Genomic DNA, 18,567 nt, shown 5'->3' with positions numbered 1-18,567 from the left:
CACAATCCCACGCATGTTCCTCATGTTGGTCGGGGAATGCTGGATGCTGGGAACTGTAGGACTTTTTTCTGTCTAAACATGGTTAGGTTTGCAACCTAATTTATTAAAATGGATGACATTAATCAATTCAAATTTCTTTAACCAGTGACGCTCCTAGCATGTTTATTTGTTGCTTAATATAAGCCAGAAGTAAGCTTATTGTCATGCCTACTGATGAGGTTGACCTGCTGAAAGCAAGTAGTAACATTTTCCTACCTCCCAGTTGTAACCAATTTCACGGAATCCTATTCAACACACCATTAGTACTACAATTCGAGTCTCTCCGACCATGCTCCATTGTAAACATACAATGACTACAAAGACAGAAAATAATAAATATAATATACCTTATTATGTCGGTATAGAAACAACTCTGTGATAAGCCTAATATAAACATCTCTATATTGCAAGTAACAAATAATTAATGAATACGTAACTAATAACTAACCAACGACTCTTTCATGCCTGTAATATAAAACAGTGATATAAAATGAAGCAAAGTCATATAATTATTACAAGTTTTAAAAAATATAAGCCAGAATGCGAAGAGAAAACTGTCTGGAAAAGACCCTGATGCTGGGAAAGACTGAAGGCAAAAGGAGAAGGGGACGGCAGAGGATGAGATGGCTAGATAGCATCACTGATGCAATGAATATGGACTTGAGCACGCTCGGGGAGAGAGCGCAGGACAGGAAGGCCTGGCGTGCTATGGTCCATGGGGTCACGAAGTGTCGGACACAACTGAACGATTGAACAACAACAACAACAACACCGATATTCATATAAAACTTCTAAAATATAACCAACAAACACAACAAGATTTCACGCCTGTAATATAGTAAATATACAACTGAATAAATTAATACAATAGCTGTGAAATAGTAAAGCAGGTAGTACTAATATTATATAGTAAGATATGATGTATTCATAATAAGGACACTGCTTTATCCTTCAGATATAAGCAGTGAAATTAAAAGACCATTAGCAGGAAATGAATATAAAAATGAACACTAGATACTGATTAGAGAAATATCCAAACAGTTAAGATAAATATGAAATTACAGAAATGTCTATATAACTATTAATTTATATGAACAGTTCATACACAGATAGGTATAAAAAGGAGCACAGCTATGAACGTTAATATGAAAAGTATTTAATATGAAAAGTATTTAAATAAAATAAATAGAAAATTCTCTTATGCCTATGATACAATATATATGCAACCAAATAAAAGAATAAAACAAGTATAAAATATTAAATGCAAAGTAGATAGAAATATTTTATAATACTGTACGATATAATAAAATAAAGTATGATATTCATGAGAACTAGGAAACTGCTTCATCCTTCTAATCTAAACTACATATGCATATGCATACACTTACACACACACACACACACACACCCCTCTCATTATCGCCGAGGGTAGCCGTACCGAATGGATATATCCATTTCTTTCTCCCGCTCCACAAAAAACTGCACCCGCCCCACTGATGTCCAGCGGGCTGCCTCCTCCCGCTCCCTCTGGGCTTGCCGCTTCATCATCTCCCTGATGGGTCGTTGCTCTTCCGTGATAGGCTCTGAGACTTCTAGGTCATCCGGGGGTGTTCTCCATGGGATGAATGTGTCCCCATTGTATGGTGGAGATGCAGAAGGGTCATCACCAGGAGGCTGACTTTTTGCTGGTGTTGATGTGCACGTGCTGCTTAGCCTCCAAACGTTTTCTGCTAGAATAGCTGGCTTGGTAGGGTGACCAGTTGCTGTCCCGGCAACACTGCCTGGCACTCTCCACCCGTTGTCTTGGGAAAACTGAGATGATGGCGGCTTTGGTTCATATGGATGCAACGTTGATTGGTTAAGCATAAGTTTCAGCCCTGGCTTCTGCACTGATTGTGGCAGAGGCTGAGACGATGAAGTTGTCTGATGTCTAGTCACTGAGCTCGGCAGTGGATTTGACAATGAGCTCAGAAGTGGCTTTGGCCAAGAGGTCAGAACTGGCTTTGGCAAAGAGCTTGGACAGAGCATTGGCAGTGAGCGCGATGGTGGCTTTGGAAGCGGCTTATGCAGAGGTCTTGCCGTTGCAGCCAGTGACTTTTCTGGAACAGTGCTGGAAGACATAACTAGAGGGACCTTCTTAATACACGTGGATGGAACTTTGTTCTTCCCTAGCGGGTAGAAGACCTGCACAGACTCCATCATATGCAAAGCCAGATTGCTCCTGGGGATTTGTTTCAAAGCTTCTTCTGGTTCTGTTTTGACATCTTTCTTTTTCCCCTTATCCCCAGGAAGATTGGCATTCAGCTTTGCCTTGTCTTTGCATTCATTTTTATTCTGCGTTTTCTCAGACTTTGAACTGTCCTGGAAAGGCAGAAGTTTTTTGGATTTAGAACCACTCAGCTCAACATCCAGTTTGTTCTGTCCTTTTTTAAAAGGATGAGGTCCTGGTTTCCTTTTCCCCTTCACCTGAGGCTCTGGTGGCGCCTTTGAAGGTGGATGGATGCTCTGGCTCTTATTGGAATGCAGTTTGCTGGGACCTGGCTCCAGAGTGATCCTGGGGGTTTTGCTAACATTTTTGGATTCAGGATCAGGATATTTTCGTTTCCTGCTAATCCCCATTATTTTCTCTTGATGAAATAAATCCAAGAGGACTCCTCTGGCCTTTGGGCAGTGACCCACTTCATGCTTACTCACTGTGGGCACTACAGCTGTTGGCAAGCAGAGATGAGTCTGTTTGGGAACTGCACTCTCCAGGAGATCCTGGGATTGGCCTCTGACACTCTGGGACTCTTCCATCTTCCCAGGTTCCTGTGGGAGGCAGGACTCCATCAGTCTCTCTTCTGCCTCCTCCTGAGGGCCCAGAGGTGGGAACAGGCAATCCAGAACAAGCGGCTCAATGGATGCGATCAGCTGCTCAGTGTCAGGAAACTCATTAAGGAGATCCTCTGGCAGCTGGATTGCATCCACTGAGCCTGCAAGCAGATGTCCTTCACCTTCTGACCTGGGAGGAGGTGGCTGCTGGTCCCTTTGTGTCCCAGGTTGAGCGTCCACCACTGAAAGAGAGAGAGAAAGTGGAGCCCTTGATTACAAGACAAAGAATCTTTTCTACTTTGCTGTGAGAAAGTGTTAGCAACTCTGCGATTTCCAAAATTTAGGGTGCGGCTCCACCTGCCCACTGGTCCTGTGTGGGAGGAGTTTCCCTTGCTCCCTATACAGGGGAAGAAAGATGGGATGATTTGCCTCCAACCACCTCAGAGCATTCCTCTAAGCGGCAACTCACCCAGCCCTCCATAGGTGGTGCGGCATGGGAGGAATCACTGGTTCCTGGGCTAAGCAGGGCTTTTGGGGTGGCTTTGCAATTGGCATCTAGTGAGCTCCTTTTTCACCTACTTCGTGTTGAGTGGGAGGTGGGGGAGCCTTGCTGTATTTAATGTGGCTGATGGGCTCTCTTCCTATTGGTATTGCTGGCAGGTGCAGTGTGGGCAGGGAGGGAGTGGGCCTGAAGCTTCAAGACAGGGGACTCACCCATGCCAGGCTGAAGGCAGGAGAGTTGATCTCCCAGCTCTCACCTGAAGTGCAGGAACCTGTACTGGAAAGCTGTTAGCGTGTGGCTAAGCTGTTTCCTCTTGTTGCCGATAATGTTAGGTTAAGAAAGCTGTTACCCATCGATCCCATTTATACCTTTGGTGTCCTCATTTCTGGAGAGGGGGGCAATTTGAATATCTCAACATTAAATAAGGGAAACACACTCAACAATAGGCAAGAGGGTAAAGCAGCACAAGACCTGCGAACGCACGGGGTTCAACTGATGGATCTCAGGGGAAATGTGGGGCTATGGATCTGGATCTGTGTTAATTCTTTACAGATTTTTCCATCATCCCAAAATAGAGGTCCTCAGTGGGTTGCATTCCCCAAAGTCCAAGAAATCTGACCCAAGTGGGTAGTGCCCTTAGCAAAAGGCATTGGAAAAGCTAGGTGAGACTGTATACCAACCAGCATTCAACAAGCAAACCACTCTTGGTAGATATATAGAGTCACCTTCTGAATTTTTTGCACTCACTGTTCAGTGCAGTGTTCTCAACTTGGTCTTGATTTAATGTTTCTAGGCCTTGGAGCTCCTGAGATGTTGGGATACCTGCCAGTTGTCTGTTGTCTGATGCTGCCCCCTTGTCTCCTTGTGGAAAGAAATGAATGAAGAGGAATAAGTGATTCTATAACCAAAGAAGATATTCATTCTTTTTTTCTTATGCACAAACAAAGGTAGGTGAAAGCCCCATTCCCTTCCCAGGGAGGTCCACTAGGCTGGAACCTCTGAGAAAGTCATAAGAAAGCAGGTGAAGACTTTCTGCATTTCTGTTTCTCCTTTGCTGGAGTCTGAATTTCCTGCTGTTTCATTGGGCTCCTGGAGGAGAAGTCTGTCAGTGGCTATTAGGGCTATGTGCTACCTCCAGTACCTGAGGTGGTATGCCTACATACACCAGTTGCTGGGGAACATGGGTGGGACGGTGCTGTTGCACTCGTGTCCTGCTTATGGTTTCCTGGTTGACAGCTGGTTGGCCACTGTGTAAACAAAATGCTGGACTAGATGGACCCTTGGTCTGATCCAGCAGGGCTCTTCTTATGTTCTTATGTTATGTTCTTGTTCAGATTGATCAGTTGCAGGTGCTAGTTATTAAGGTGAAAAGGTTTTATTTGTTGCTTAAAATTGCATACCTTTATTGTAAATGTTTTGTGTGTGTGTGTGTGTGTTTTAAAGGAGTATCTTTTGTTAAGTGGGCATTCAACATGGGTAGGTAATGGAGAAACCTTCCAGGATTCGTGGACCCAACACTATATTAGGCTCATGCAAAAGTTCATTTCATTTCATTTCATTTCATTTCATTGGGGCATGTGCACACAATCGTCCTAGTGGATGGGGCTCCAGGGGCCAGGGCTGTCTCCTCTTCTGCCCCCCTTAATGCCCCTTCATTTTGTCTTATGATAGTAGAGCTGCCTTTGGCCTCTGCGGAAACCTCCATCCTTGGCCATCTTACTATGTTGGCTGATAGTGTTTATGGTCAACAGGGCCACTACTCTCCATCATGGATCTTGTGCTTCCTGGAATTTTCCCTCCTAAAAAGCCTAAAGAGCTAAAGATTGGAGACCCACCAACCAGCCACCTACATGATTTTTCTTGTACAACCTACACTCTGCAGGCTCAAGCAAGTTTACCCTTGACTTGGGAAGACTCTCACTGCTAAAGTGTGAGGTCCCCTAAGTATTTGACTGAGAGCCCACATTCCAAGACCTAGGTTGTTAATTGCTGCATGCTCTTAGCCTCTGTGGAATGATGCATGACTCTATTTCAAGGATCTGGAATTTAGAAAACTGCTGCCACATTTCAGTCTCATGTAAGATGATTTGTTAAGACTCTCCAACTGAGACGAAACCCATTTCAGTCAAAGACCATCTGGCTTTGGGATGTCGGAGAAATCTGCAGTGGAATCAAATGAGTTTAGATTTCTATGAATCTAACCCGCCGATTCCAAAGCAGACCAGCTTTTCCTGAGTCGTATGGATTCTGCAGACTCGCAGATCATTTTTTTAAAACTTTCCCTGAGTTTTACACAAATTCAGTCATAGAAAAATATGTAAGATAAAAAAGAACCAGCCAAAAATGCCCATGTCTCTCATACGGTAAAACATGAAAATGCACATTTGGGGGGATTTACACATTTTGGGGGGATTTGCGCATTTTAGCAAGTGTTAATTTGCACAAATTCGGAAATGGGAAAGACTCCAATTCTGTCAGAGAGCAGCTGATGGAACGAAAGGCACTTGACAATCCGTGAAATGCAGATGAAGCAGATTTTACATAATCTGTACATCCCTAGTTGGAACACACATGTCTTTGTAGCACATAAAAAAACCACAAGCACCAGAAAAACCATCATAAAGGGAGTTTGGAAAACAACAATATTGATGGAGAAATAGCATGAGGGAAATGGTTTGGAGTATGCATCATGTGACATGCCAGGGAGCCAGGTATTACAGTGCCACAGTAAAAAAAAAACCTTCATGTAGATCAGCCAAAATTTGTTCAACGATCACCTTGAAGTCCTGTGTTGATGGTTGGGACATTCCTGGAATAAGCTGATCCTGCAGAGCATTCCGTGGATGAATCAGGGACCAGAGGCATCCCGAACGTGTCTGGGATCTGGCAGCTACTGGTTGGATTTTCCCCAATTTGAGTTTGAGAAGGAACTCCCTGGAGGTGGTAAGTCCAGGAGACATGCTCTTTCCCAGTGGAGGGACCTGCCACTGAAATATAGGAAAGGAGAAACATTGAGGATTAGATATGGACTATTCAAGATTTGAATTTCCAAATCTGCCCTGCCATGTGGCAAGGGAGGCATGCAGTACACTCCTTGTCTGTTTAACACTCGCCTTGGAGCCCTTCATTGGTAGTTTGTACAGTGCCAGAAGAAGATGACCCCGCAGAGCATTCAGTGGATGAAGTGGGGGCCAGAGGCATCAGAAATGTGTCTGTGAGCTGACAGCTGCTGGGAAGGGGGTGCCCAGTTCTGGGCTGCACAGGAACTTCCTGGAGGTGGTGAGCCTGTTGTTTCCCCATGGAGGCACTTGTGACTGAAATATAGGAATGGAGAAAATGGAGGTTTGGACAAGTTCCCTATCCTTTCTAGAGCCAGTCCTGCCATGTGGCAAGGGAGGGATGTGGTTCCCTGCTTTGGGGAGTTCTCCTGAGTGAGCCCCATTAAAGTGAATAAGAGTTGCATAAGGGTATGGTAACTACCATTCATTTCAGTGAGATTTGTGCAGGGAAACATCCCAGTGGATTAATTAGTGGGGATGGAAGTGCCATTTGGACTGTCCACCAAAGGCCACCTAACCTGAACCTCTAACCTTGACCCAGAAGTGGACAACAACTATAGGCTGGTTGCTAACATCCCCTTCTTGGGTAAGGTGCTTGAGAACGTGGTTGCTGATCATTTCTAGGCATTTTGGGGTGAAATTGATTTTCTAGATCCATTTCAACCTTGCCTTAGGCCCAGTTTTGGACAGAAACTGCCTTGGTCACCCTGTGAGATGACCTTTGCTGAGAGCAAGAGACCGGGGGGGGGGGTCTGACCTTGATGGTTCTTTTGAACCTTTCAGTGGTTTTCAATAACATCAACCACGACATCCTTCTGGAGCAACTGTCTGGGTCAGGGGCACTGTTTTACAGTGGTTCCATTCCTACTTGGATGGTCAGTTCCACAAGGTGATGTTGGGGGATTATTGCTCTGTTCCATGACAAGTCTGTCAAAGGGTTCTACTGGGCTCAGTTTTATCCCCCATGTTGTTTAACTTCTACGTGAAACCACTGTGGATGTGGACTGAGGTGCCATCAATATGCCAGTGATACCCAGCTCTACCTCTCCTTTTCATCAAACTCAGGTGAGGCAGTGGGTGTCCTGAATTGGTTCCTGAGAAGGGTAATGGATTGGATGAGGGCCAACAAACTGAAGGTCAATTCAGACAAGACGAAAGTACTGTTAGCGGGTGGTTCATCTGCCCAGTTGAGTGGTGCTCAACCTGTCCTGGAGGCGTTTGCACTCTCCCTGAAAGATCAGGCATGTAGCTTGGAGGTGCTCCTGGATCCATCATTGTCACTTGAGGCCCAGGTGGCCTTGGTGGCCAGGAACACCTTAGGTTGATATACCAGCTGTGACCCTCTCTGAACAGAGATAGCCTGGCAACAGTTATCAATGCTCTGGTAACCTTCCAGTTGGATTACTGCAGTATGTTGTATGTGGGGTTACCTTTGAAGTTTGTTCAGAAACTTCAGTTAGTTCAAAACAGAGCTACTAGGTTTCTAAGACTGAGGGATATGATCTTATGAGTGCTTTGTCAGCTACGCTGACTTTCAGTCCACTTTGGAGCCAACTTTCAAGTGTTGGCATTGACCTTTAAAGCCCTAATCAGCTGGGGACTACAGTATAAAAGTCTTCTCCCCTATGGTCCTGCTTGGACCCCTAGGTCATCTTTGGAGGCCTCTGGGTGCCTCCACCAAAGGATGCTAGATGGGCAGCTACAAGAGAGAAGGCCTTCTGAGTGGTGGCATGAACGCCCAAAAGAGGTTTGCCTGATGCTGCATTGTTATCTTTTTGGTGCCAGGCAAAGCCCTTTCTTTTCTTCCAGACATTTTTGGGACCCAGTTCTAGATTTTTATTGCCGTTTTATTGATTCCTGTGCTGTTTGTTGTTTTGAATTCTATTTTTTTATTCCATTACATATTTGTATTATATTTTATATTTTAAACTGTTTCTATGTCATTTTAAACTTTTAACTGTTTGTAATCTATGCAGAGAACATCAGTTATTGGGCAGATTAGAAATGTCATGATAGATAGATAGATAGATAGATAGATAGATAGATAGATAGATAGATAGATAGATCTTTCTGCAAAGATCAACACATACCTTTTGAGCCTATTTTTGTGGCTTTGGCATTGCTGGGTTTTGATGGCGCGGTGTAACACCCGCTGGCTGGAGCAGGTGTGATGATGGTTTGTGGCTCCACCTCTTTAAGGACCAACACCACTTTGTCATTTGGGTCTGGTGGCCCAGGGACATCTCTGCCTGACTGTACAACAGGATTCCTCTCTCCGAAAGGTATGGGGGCCAAGGTTGCATGGTTGTACATGTAGAGGCCTGCCCCATCTTGGAAAGAGGCTTGCTGGACATGTCCTTCCCTAGAAGGCGGCACCTGCACCAGCTGAAGACTGGCCACTGGCTGGAGGTGGGAGTGGGCATACAGCTGCTCCATGGGACTGGTAGTGGGAAGGCTTCTGTACTGAGAGGCCAGTGGCCCATAGAAAGGCCCAGGGAAATGGCCAGTTGTTCCCCACCCATGGATGGAAGTATAAAGAGCTGCTGAGCTGGAAATTGGCAACTGATCCTGATTCCCCAAAACTCCCTGCAGGTGAGATGTTTCTGGAGGCAGATAGCTATAGGTGCTGGCACTCCCTGGGTTCGGCTGGATGGGCAGAGCCGAGACTGAAGGCTGCAGCCAAGCAGAGCTCAGACATGGTGTGGAGGTTCTGGAGATGCTACGAGGTCCTCCTCCCATGGTAGAGCTGGCAGTCACCACTGGGATGCTCTGAGGTTGACGGTTTGAGCCTTCCTGTGGCTGTGTGTTCGGGGCCTGATCTATAACACAAAGGAAGTGGGCAGGGGCATTAACGATTGCACCTCTTGATCAGCCTTTGCAACCGTCAGCCCTTAAGGCCAAGTGAATAGACTTGGCCAGTCTTGAAAGTTCACATGCATGATCTCAGTGTTCCTTACAAGGCCCCCATAAAGGAGGTTGATATTATTATTTTGCAGCCGGGAGAACGAAGACGCAAGGAAGAGTGCTTTTCCTATGGCCTATTCATATGCTCCTGGCTGAGGTAAGAGTCAAAGTAGACCCCTCCTATGCCACACTTGCTCTCCGCTAGGCTGTTCCTGTTCTGTATACCCCTACAGCACCGTAAGTATTAAGTTCCTCCTGGTGGTGCCACATCCTCCTGCAGCCTGCTCCACGGTTATTCAGAGCAGGGCACTGGGCAAATTGGTGCTCGCTCCGTGGAAATACCTTCCCTCTGAGATCAGACATGCACCAACGCTTTTTATCTTGAGGTGCACGTTGAAGACGCATCTGTTCATGCAAGCTTTCCCTGTGTAATTTAGCCTGCACTCTTATACATATGGAGATACAATATATTCTACATATTGGCTGTATACGTTTATGTTTTTATGATTTGTGTACACCGCTTTGAAATCTGTAGATGTAAGCCATTTATAAATACTAATAAATATTATTGAAATCTTTGTGTCTGTTGCATCCTCTGTTCATTAGTATCACTCACCCTGCAAGAAAGGTGATAAGCCCTCTTGCTGCTGCACTTGAGTGTGTTGGAAATCACCTAATACTGGGTCAAACCATTGGTCCTTTCTGTCTTTGCTGAGTGGCAGCCGTTCTTGAAGGCCCTCAGTCACAGTTCTTTCCCTTTAAAGCTCCTTTAACAGGAGTTGGCAGAGCATGGATCGCCAATGTTTTTCGGTTGGTGGGAACATTCTGAATTTTGAAAGAGTGTTGCTGGCAAACTTACAAAATCAGACTAAAGGAAAAGTCACTTGCCCAAGAAGCTAAATACAAGGCAGAGCTGGAGTCTTAGCACCAAAACACAAACCCACTCATGTGAATCCAAATAAAGATGGTGCTGGAGGGCAGCCCTTCGCTTTACACCATGTGGGTGTAAATAATGCTAATAATATGTATATATTATTAATAATATATTTTCTTAATCTTAAGAAAATAAAAACCAGGAACAGCAGGGAGCCTGGCAGGCACCAAGAGGTGTCTGTGGGCCCATCGGTGCCCACAGGCACCATATTGGAAACCCGGTGCTAGAAAATGAAGCTGGGACCTTTTGCATGTGCTTTATTACTGCGCTGCAGCTCTGAGGGGTTGACTCAAGTCAGCTTCCAATAAAGAGGAGCCCATGGAACTGGGATCCTATAGACTGGTTTACTGCTGTCCCCATGGTGACCCCAAGATTCTACCAGGCCAGAGAATGTTATGATGCAAAAGGGAGTCCAAAAGGACGGGCGGTTGGCCTGAGTGGAAGGGGCTGGGACCGGGGGGAGACTGTCAGGGGGGCCAAAGAGCAAGTCAAAGCACAAGTTTGGGAAATAAGCATTTGCATAGACTGAAAGTTTCTTCCAAATGTGAATGGATTAATCTGAATACCTGGTGCAGACACAGCCACCAGATGAGTAACTTAAGACCTCTTAAATGCACCTATTCATATTATTAATGATTCTTGTTCAACTGTCTATTGAACGATTACCCTCTTCTCCCAACATTCTTTGTGTTTCCAGAACTTTTTGCTCCAGATTAATTAATGCAGAATAGCTCCCAGCTCCCTTGGACCCTTTGCTCACAAGCGCAGTTGCAGTCACAGGCAACCACAGCCAGAGGGTTCGTCTTTTTAACACTTTCTAAGGTTGTAGAAGGAAAATAGGAATCCGTTTATGGATGACTTCATTCACACACACGTTTTTGTCACTACCGCTCTGAGCTGCCCCAAAGTCTCCTGCCCTTTTCCACAGCCTTTGAAATGTTATCTGGGCCCTGTGGAAGATGGGGTGTTTTTTTTGGGGGGGGGGGATTTTTCCTTAATGCTAGTTGGGAGGCCTGTAACCACATGAGGGGAGGGCTGATTGCGTGGATCTTTTCTACAGAATTGGCACCACTCCTGTCAGCTTTAAAGGGCACTTCCTCCTTGACCAAAACAAAGCCTATGTATTTCCTTGGGGCCTGATAACATTTGTGCATTATTTCTTCCCTGTGATCCTTCCCTCGCCTTCCTGTGTTGTTGCCCCCACTGGCAAAATTTAGATTGTACGCTCCTTGGACCAGAGACCTGGCTGGTTTGCTTAGTCTACTCCGTAAAGTGCTTTGTACATTTATGGTAGTACAGGCATAAATAACCCAGTGCGTCAGAATGTAACCAAGTCATTGTGGGCATATCCAGCAAATCTTAGTCAAGACTAATTCCCATTGAAAGCCATGGACTACCTTTAAGCGTGGTTAACCAAAGCCTCATTGGCATTGCTGGGACTGAGGTGTGACTGATGTTGCTGGATTGTGGCTGTGGCTGTGGAGTTGCATCGTCCTTGCTCCTTCTCGTCTTACCTTATCACAGCTTCCACAGCCATCTATTTTACCTTCTGTAACCTGTCCAAAGACTTTATCCCTTCCCCAACTATATACCCTTACAGCTGTTGTCTCCATCAGCCACTTAGAAAATGGAAGGATCCTTCCAAACACCTAAATGGCAAAAATTCCTACCTGCCATAGTGAAAGAAAATGTCCAGATTAGGCAACTGTAGAAATTATTTTGCTAACGACTAGAGAGACTAACTCCAGTGCTCCTAACTGATCGAACGTCCGGTAAGGAATAGGCAGTAGAATGCGATGATGCAAAATTGTTTATTACCATCCCTATGGTAACCCTAGGATTGTGAGGTGGGGGCAAGGAGAATATTCAAAGTAGAATATGATGATGAAAGTTGATGCCATGGCGAAAGGTGTGGTGGGAGAGCAGAACAAGAGAACTGAGCTGGGCAAGGAAGAGTGTGGGGTTCACCCTACCTGGCAGAAAATTCATCTTCACAGGCTCCCTATATCCATCTGTCAAACGATCCATGATCTTCATCTTGACCTCTAGAGCGGAAAGCTTAGTCTGAGATGCTTCAAACATAATAACTCGAAGTCCCCTTTGGCTTCTCTTTGAATGGAAGATTAACATATTCTGCCTTCAGTTTTCTGGAGTACCATGTTAGTAAAGTTGAATAGGAGCCAGAAAGTACAGCAGGGTGCAGGAGCTGGTAGTCATATTACCTTTATATTCCTGTTATGTTTTTGATTCTTGTGTTGCAGTAAATTGGGGGGGGGGGGCTAATAAAGAAATAGCATTGTGTAGCATATGTGCCACGAATTGAAAAGTCCTGAGTTCAAATGTCACCGTTGCCATGGACGCCCTAGATAACCCTCAGTAAGCCCCTTGGAAGCTGATTTTCTAGATCCATTTCTAGATTCTAGGGACAGTCCTAGGTTCAACCTAACCATCATAGTACCTAGTAGAGGGGAAGGCTATCAATGGCTGTTAGTCATGATGACCCTATATGACCTTCAGTATCAGAGTTAGTATCAGGTTCTTTGATGATTGAATTTCCTTGGGTTATGAAAAGCAAATGTCTCCCCAGCGTGTATATACATACATATACACCCCCATCTCTCTCTCTCTTTGCAATCAGAGGTACAGTGTCTCTGAACATTGAGGTTCTATCTCTAATATGGATGCAGAAAAGGTAGTGTTAACCTAATCCAGACAACTTCTCCTAGTCTGAGGAGACCACCAAGGAATCTAAGAGAATGGACCCTATGGCCCTCCACTTCTTGCCCCACTGTGTGTATCAGCCAATCTTCCAAGGTTTATAACCATTTGTGCTGGACAAGGGTGGGAAGCTATACTGAGATTCCTCCTTGTTCTTGGAGGCAATGTATCTTACCTGAGGCAACATATATGTGACTTTTACGCTATTAAGCCAATATGCTTGTAACCTGCTGGCAGACGACACTCCTTGCCTCAGCTGCTTGAGTCTCCTTGGTAAAGCTAGTCTGGCAGCTAGGCCTATCTTTGAGGCTAAGCTATACCAGCATAGAACACTGTAGGAATCTTCCCTATAGGATACACAGAAGTGCAAGCAGCATTGGCTAGAACTAGTGAAAAACATTGCTGTAACTGGTTAATCCAAGGCCAGAGCAAAGAAGACAGGTTCTGGTCAACCAGCTACCCCCAAAATTTGGGGAATTGGAGTGCCAGAACAGAGTACTCCTACCGGATAGAGTCTATGGGCAGAGTTATTTGCAGAGCCCATCCTAGAAAGCAAGTGGAAGGGAATAACCCTTGTTTATTTGGCGAAGGCTGTCCTCAGAAGAACTACTGAATGCTAGCCTATCTTGAATGTCTGCTATATCCTAGTATTGGCCCCACATGTTCCTTTGCGTGGCAGAAGTCTGCAATTAAGAACCAAGATGGAAACAGCCAGGACCTAGGTGGGCCACAGAAACATTAGAGGTCTAGATAGAGAATTCACACTCCAAGCAGTACAGAAAAACAATACAGTTTATGTACAGATGATCTAAGAGTCAAGTACAGCACTGGTATAGTCTACAGTAAGCAAGAGGTCCAGGTTTCTCATCAAGAAACCAGCTGTAATAATACTAAGTCACCAACATAAAGTTAGCTTTTAAGCTGCTTAATTAATGCCTTTTTCACATCTGGGTTTGCTCTGGGTTCTCTCTTTCTTCCACTTGAAGTTTCAGCCAACTCCAGTCCAAAGCCTAAAAACAAAACAAATGATGATTTTGACACCTCACACATAGAGTATGTGTCATTTTTCCTCCAATTCCCAAAATGTACTTCCCATTTCTAAAAACATGGTTTGCTAGAATAAATCAAGCATCTTCTGTATGACCATGATCAGTGTTAAAGTGTGGGTTAACTAAACTTTCTCTCCACAAAAGTTATTTGTGTTTCCTGTGCCTTTTTAAAGAGTATTAAACATGGCTAGCCAGCTGGGAACAAGTTAGTGTTTCTCTCATTTCCCTCCTATACCTCATCCTTTGACAGCAGGGATGGAAAGAGCATTTGCCAAATGCAGCCCCCCCACAACATCCCCCCAAAATGGTGCAGCACGACCACCAGGAAACAAAAGAGCAGCAACAGAGAAAGTGCTATAACACTTGATTGATTTACAAAACTGTACACAGTAAATGGATGCCAGTAAAACTATTCATGGAGTATGAGAGTGTGTGTGTGCATCCGTGCATATGAATGCATCCTTTATAATGAGTGTTCATTATAAAAAGACAGGATGAGATAAAATGGGGGAACATAAAGTAATAAGACATGATGCATAATAGATTCAGTTATTAAACAATAATTAAGTTTCCCTGCCAGATTTTTGGGCCGCAATGACTACACATGAAAACCCTTTTCTAGCTTTGGACATGCCCCCTTTTGTCCTGTGGCCTTTGATAAGTCACCCAACATGGCCCCCAACCTGAAAAAGGTTGTGCCCTCCCCACACCGCTTTACATCATAAAATGAGGTGTTACCATAAAGCTGTGCTCTTGATCCTTCATTGTGTCAAGCATCACATTCTCCAGCTGACTGCAGAGGCTTTGAGATTCCATCAGCAGCTCATCACTAAAATACAAGTTACAGAAGACTGATTTAAAAGAGGATCTCATAAGAAATGGTATAAAGGAAAGCCAGTTGCTTAATCACTGCTAATTTTTGCCTTAATCATGAGAGCCAAAGTAGTTCTTTCAACAGACTTGCACTAACCCAGTGAAAATATTCGGGGGGGGGGGGTGTCTTTGAACTCTATCACAAATTGCTTTTCTAACTTTTCTCAATTTCAGCAGCAGTGTGCCCTGTGATTGAGGAGGTGCTCTTCAAGGAGAATTAAATGTAAAGCCTTATGGGCACACAGCGAAACTCAGGATATATTTTAGATCCTGGGCATTGTTTCTACTAGAACAGCTTCTTTTGGATGAATATATGAGGACAGGTAGGAATGGGTAACTGGGGACAATATATATTTTCACAAAAAACACACAACACAGAATTCATTAGTTGCTTTGAGAAAAAGCATGCGCGTTGTCATGGGTGAATTAGTGGGCCAATTTGTTTGGCTCTGGGTACATGTACCCAGATGTAGTATCTCCTTACTGAAGCATTGACCTTCAGCCAAACATATGCCACAATTCACACATGGTTTACTTGATTTTTACCCCCGATATGAGTAATCCAATATTAGTGTCAAAAGGAAACTTGTGACCAGTATTGCCTATAGGGGAGTAGGCAACCTGGTGCCCTCCAGATGTTTTGAACTACAACTCCCATTATCCCCAACCATTGACCATGCAAGCTTGAGCTGGTGAGAGTTGCAGTCCAAAATTGCTGGTGAACACAAGGTTCTGGCCTATAGCCTTAACAGCTATGTATCAGATACAGGAAAAGACAATGTGGGAACTTTAAATACATTTTCATCATGCTGCGCAGTCTCTAATTCTGTGCTGAATTCTTGACCTCCATGCATTTCTCTCATGTTCAGGCACCCTGAAGCACAGGACTCCTCTATTCTTGAAGTCTGGCGCTGGCTTGAGTGGTCAGTTCTAGTGGACTCCAATCTGAGAGATATTCCCTGCGTACTGCAGTACACAGTAATTCAAGTGAAGCGACCTGAGAAACTTACTAGTTCTTATAAAGCAGAGGTGGAGAATCTGAGACTCTTCAGACTCCAACTCCCATCCACCCCAGCCAGCATGGCCAATGGCCAGAGATTGTGGGAGATGCAGATCAACAACATCTGGAGGGCCAAAGGGTGCCCCAGCTCCGTTGTAAAGAACCAGGGTTGGATCCAGGATCTGCCTTCTGCAACGGGAAGGGACCTTCCATGATAGGAGGAGCACTGTTCATGGAAGGTTCGTCCACCCAATTTGGGGGGATCTTCCCCAACTCGGCTCACCCCATTCAGGAGGGTCTCCTGATTCTGCATAGCATTTTCAAGGGGCTGGAGGAGCTGCCAGGGGGAGGCAGGGTGGGGAAGTCCACTTCCACTGGCATAGCTGATCTGTTGTAAATCAATGTAAATCTGAATCCAACCCAGTGAACGCGAGTTTTCCTGTGAACCGAAGCCTCTGATCAAGATATTTCAGTAGTGCTGCTGTGATGGCATTTGGGAGTGCAGGATAACTAACAGCCTCTTCTTTTTGCAGGGTGTGGCAAGAGCAAGGATTAGTTCATAGTTGAAACGCTGTCCATATGCCAAAAGGTAGAACTTTTGATATATAAAAATAACTTGTGGCACTGAACTCTGCAGTGCCAGAGTTCTGTGGCAGAGCACATGTTTTACATAGAGAAGGCCCCACGTCCAGTTTCTGGCATCTCCAGTTAAGAGGATTCCAGGTAGGTGCAGGGAACAACCTCCAGCTGAAACCTTAGAACACTGCTGCCAATCAAAGGTAGATAAAACTGGGCTAGATGGTCCAGTCATCTGACTACGTATGTGTGGAGGCAAAGCACAAAGACTATGTGCAGTAAGAGGAAGTGGTAACAAATTAAACACGGCTGTACTGACCTGTCAAGGGAAAAATTCCTAGTGTGAACTAGGGATGTATGGATTGTGAAAAATTCATTCTGTGTTTCATGGATTGTCAGGTGCCTTTCATTCCGCTGTCTGCCCAATGACGGAATTGGATATGTTTTGTTTCTGAATCTGCGCAAACCCATCACAGGAGCAGCTTAAAGGTTCTATTAGAGCAATTTCTGGTATTAGCATACCTGCTATTTTCCCAGAGTTTCTCAAACAAGAGAAACTGCTCAAGGACCAGATTTTAAAGGGATATAAGACTGTAAATAAATAAAGACAAGATCCAATTCAACTGTCCAATTAGGAGCGTAACGTGCAGGACTATCACTGCAGAGGTAACCTACAACTATGACATCAAATTATCACTTCTAACATTACCTTTTAATTCCACAGTCCACTAAATTGCTGTGTGGGGCTGTGACCTGCAGTGAAAGCTGACCGGGGTTACAAAGGCGTGATGTGTTCATGCTGTCTGGGCTCCCACTGACAGGCCCACGCACCTTGCTCTGCCAGAGTGGAAAAGACAGATTAAACTTTTTGCATGCTAAATGGAGAAATAAATGATTTTCAGTAGGAAGCATTGCATCACCTCCCTTCCAGGAATCAAGAGGAGAGGGGATGGGATGTGTTCATATCAGCATGGAACAAGGTTTTTAAAATGGCAGCTGCATTTCAAACTTCCAGGGAACCTTGAGTTTCCTCCAACAGAAGATCAGTAATAGAAGACAAGCTTCCCTGGAGGAGAGCTTTCTACCAAGTTTATCCTGTGGTGTTCAGCAACAAGGGAGTAATGGGTGTAATCTAGGGTACTCTCAGTTAACATGAAGACCAACACACCTGGTCAGTGTCTCTTGTAACCCAGAGTGGGTCCAGGGCACTCCTCACAATTTGTGCAACATGCAGGAATTTTCTGGCAATCATACAGAGGTTCCTCAGTAGATAAGATGAGGGACAAAGAGGTCCCAGAAAGTAGAAACAAGCAGACACAGCTATACTGCTTGATCTCCGCCACATGGAGACAATTTTGATGTTACACACGTACACTCTTTTCCACTTCACTCACGCAGGCAATTTTCAGCAGGTTCCACAATTCTTTCTGCCGTTTCTCCTGAAGCCTGACAACTGTTTTCTCATCTTCATTCATCAGGCTCATCACCTCATCCACTTTAGGAAACAACTCCAGTGCCTTTTGCTTGCAGACAACTGTATTACTGTAAAGAATGATAGTCTTGTCACCTCTCAGCAGCAATCACAACAAAACACTGTGGGTGGGGACAGAAGATTTACTGTTCACTGCTTTTGGATAGATACAGGAGGTCACGGTTATCTTGTGAAAACTGCCCATGTGCACTACATAGAATCCCCCCCCCCCCGCCCCCAAGGTTTGTTCCAAGTAACCAGCAAAATCTCTTTGTTACAATGGGTTTTCGGAGGGAGTGAGGGGATGTCCTACCTGAGCTGAACATAGAGGAGGCGGACTTTCTTTTCAAAGGTTTGGATTGCCTGTAGGAGTAGTCGCACTACTTCTTGGCTGTCTCCGCTACTCCTTTGGTCTAGAGAGAGGAATATACAAAATCAACTGACACATTGGGCAGGAGAGAGCGCATAAAAAAACACGATAAAAGAAGACAGCTCTCATATTTGGCATTCCTTTATGCAACTGCTGGGATGCTATAGAGACTGCACCTATACCAGCATAATTAATACCACCTCTCATCACTGCCTCCAATGCAGGCTGGAATCACCATTCCATATTTGGAGAGCACATTCT

At 44.7% G+C, this 18,567-nt stretch overlaps 2 protein-coding genes across 8 annotated transcripts in view; both read right to left on the bottom strand.

Moving 5' to 3' along the window:
• Positions 1 to 1,455: 1,455 nt before the first annotated feature.
• Positions 1,456 to 12,467, bottom strand: C6H2orf78 (chromosome 6 C2orf78 homolog). The gene is made up of 6 exons (XM_084807255.1): positions 12,223 to 12,467; positions 8,502 to 9,230; positions 6,466 to 6,666; positions 6,130 to 6,339; positions 4,100 to 4,213; positions 1,456 to 3,092 (listed from the first exon to the last, which is right to left on the bottom strand). Exons 1-6 carry the CDS (start codon positions 12,377 to 12,379, stop codon positions 1,456 to 1,458), a joined length of 3,048 nt encoding a protein of 1,015 aa, XP_084663381.1. The 5' UTR covers positions 12,380 to 12,467.
• Positions 12,468 to 13,741: 1,274 nt separating this feature from the next.
• The window catches only part of IKBKB (inhibitor of nuclear factor kappa B kinase subunit beta), a 38,672-nt gene continuing 33,846 nt past the window's right edge, over positions 13,742 to 18,567 (bottom strand). For 3 of the 7 annotated variants that reach the window (XM_084804086.1, XM_084804090.1, XM_084804088.1), the window contains 5 exons: positions 18,250 to 18,349; positions 17,860 to 18,007; positions 17,175 to 17,302; positions 14,755 to 14,845; positions 13,742 to 13,977 (listed from right to left, as the gene is read on the bottom strand). In XM_084804086.1, the coding sequence (XP_084660212.1) occupies positions 13,909 to 13,977; positions 14,755 to 14,845; positions 17,175 to 17,302; positions 17,860 to 18,007; positions 18,250 to 18,349 (536 nt within the window). In that variant the 3' untranslated portion in view covers positions 13,742 to 13,908. Of the gene's footprint in view, positions 13,978 to 14,754; positions 14,846 to 17,174; positions 17,303 to 17,633; positions 18,008 to 18,249; positions 18,350 to 18,567 lie in introns of all 7 variants that reach the window. The other 4 variants (XR_014783750.1, XR_014783751.1, XM_084804085.1 and 1 more) reach the window with 2 other exon arrangements.

Source organism: Heloderma suspectum, chromosome 6 (assembly GCF_057233095.1).
Source record: "Heloderma suspectum isolate Gila_16-S chromosome 6, 16-S_ref, whole genome shotgun sequence".
In the NCBI taxonomy this organism is placed as follows: domain Eukaryota; kingdom Metazoa; phylum Chordata; class Lepidosauria; order Squamata; family Helodermatidae; genus Heloderma; species Heloderma suspectum.
Note: the sequence above shows the minus strand (reverse complement) of the source record. Positions and strands in the feature narration are given on the sequence as shown.

Excerpts from the sequence above, each read along its gene's own strand:
- C6H2orf78 (XM_084807255.1), bottom strand. The coding sequence starts at position 12,379 with ATGTTAATCTTCCATTCAAAGAGAAGCCAAAGGGGACTTCGAGTTATT. Across the intron at positions 9,231-12,222 it reads GAAGATGAATTTTCTGCCAG|ATCAGGCCCCGAACACACAG; the intron begins GTAGGGTGAACC and ends TTTGTGTTATAG. Across the intron at positions 6,340-6,465 it reads TACCAATGAAGGGCTCCAAG|TGGCAGGTCCCTCCACTGGG; the intron begins GCGAGTGTTAAA and ends CCTATATTTCAG.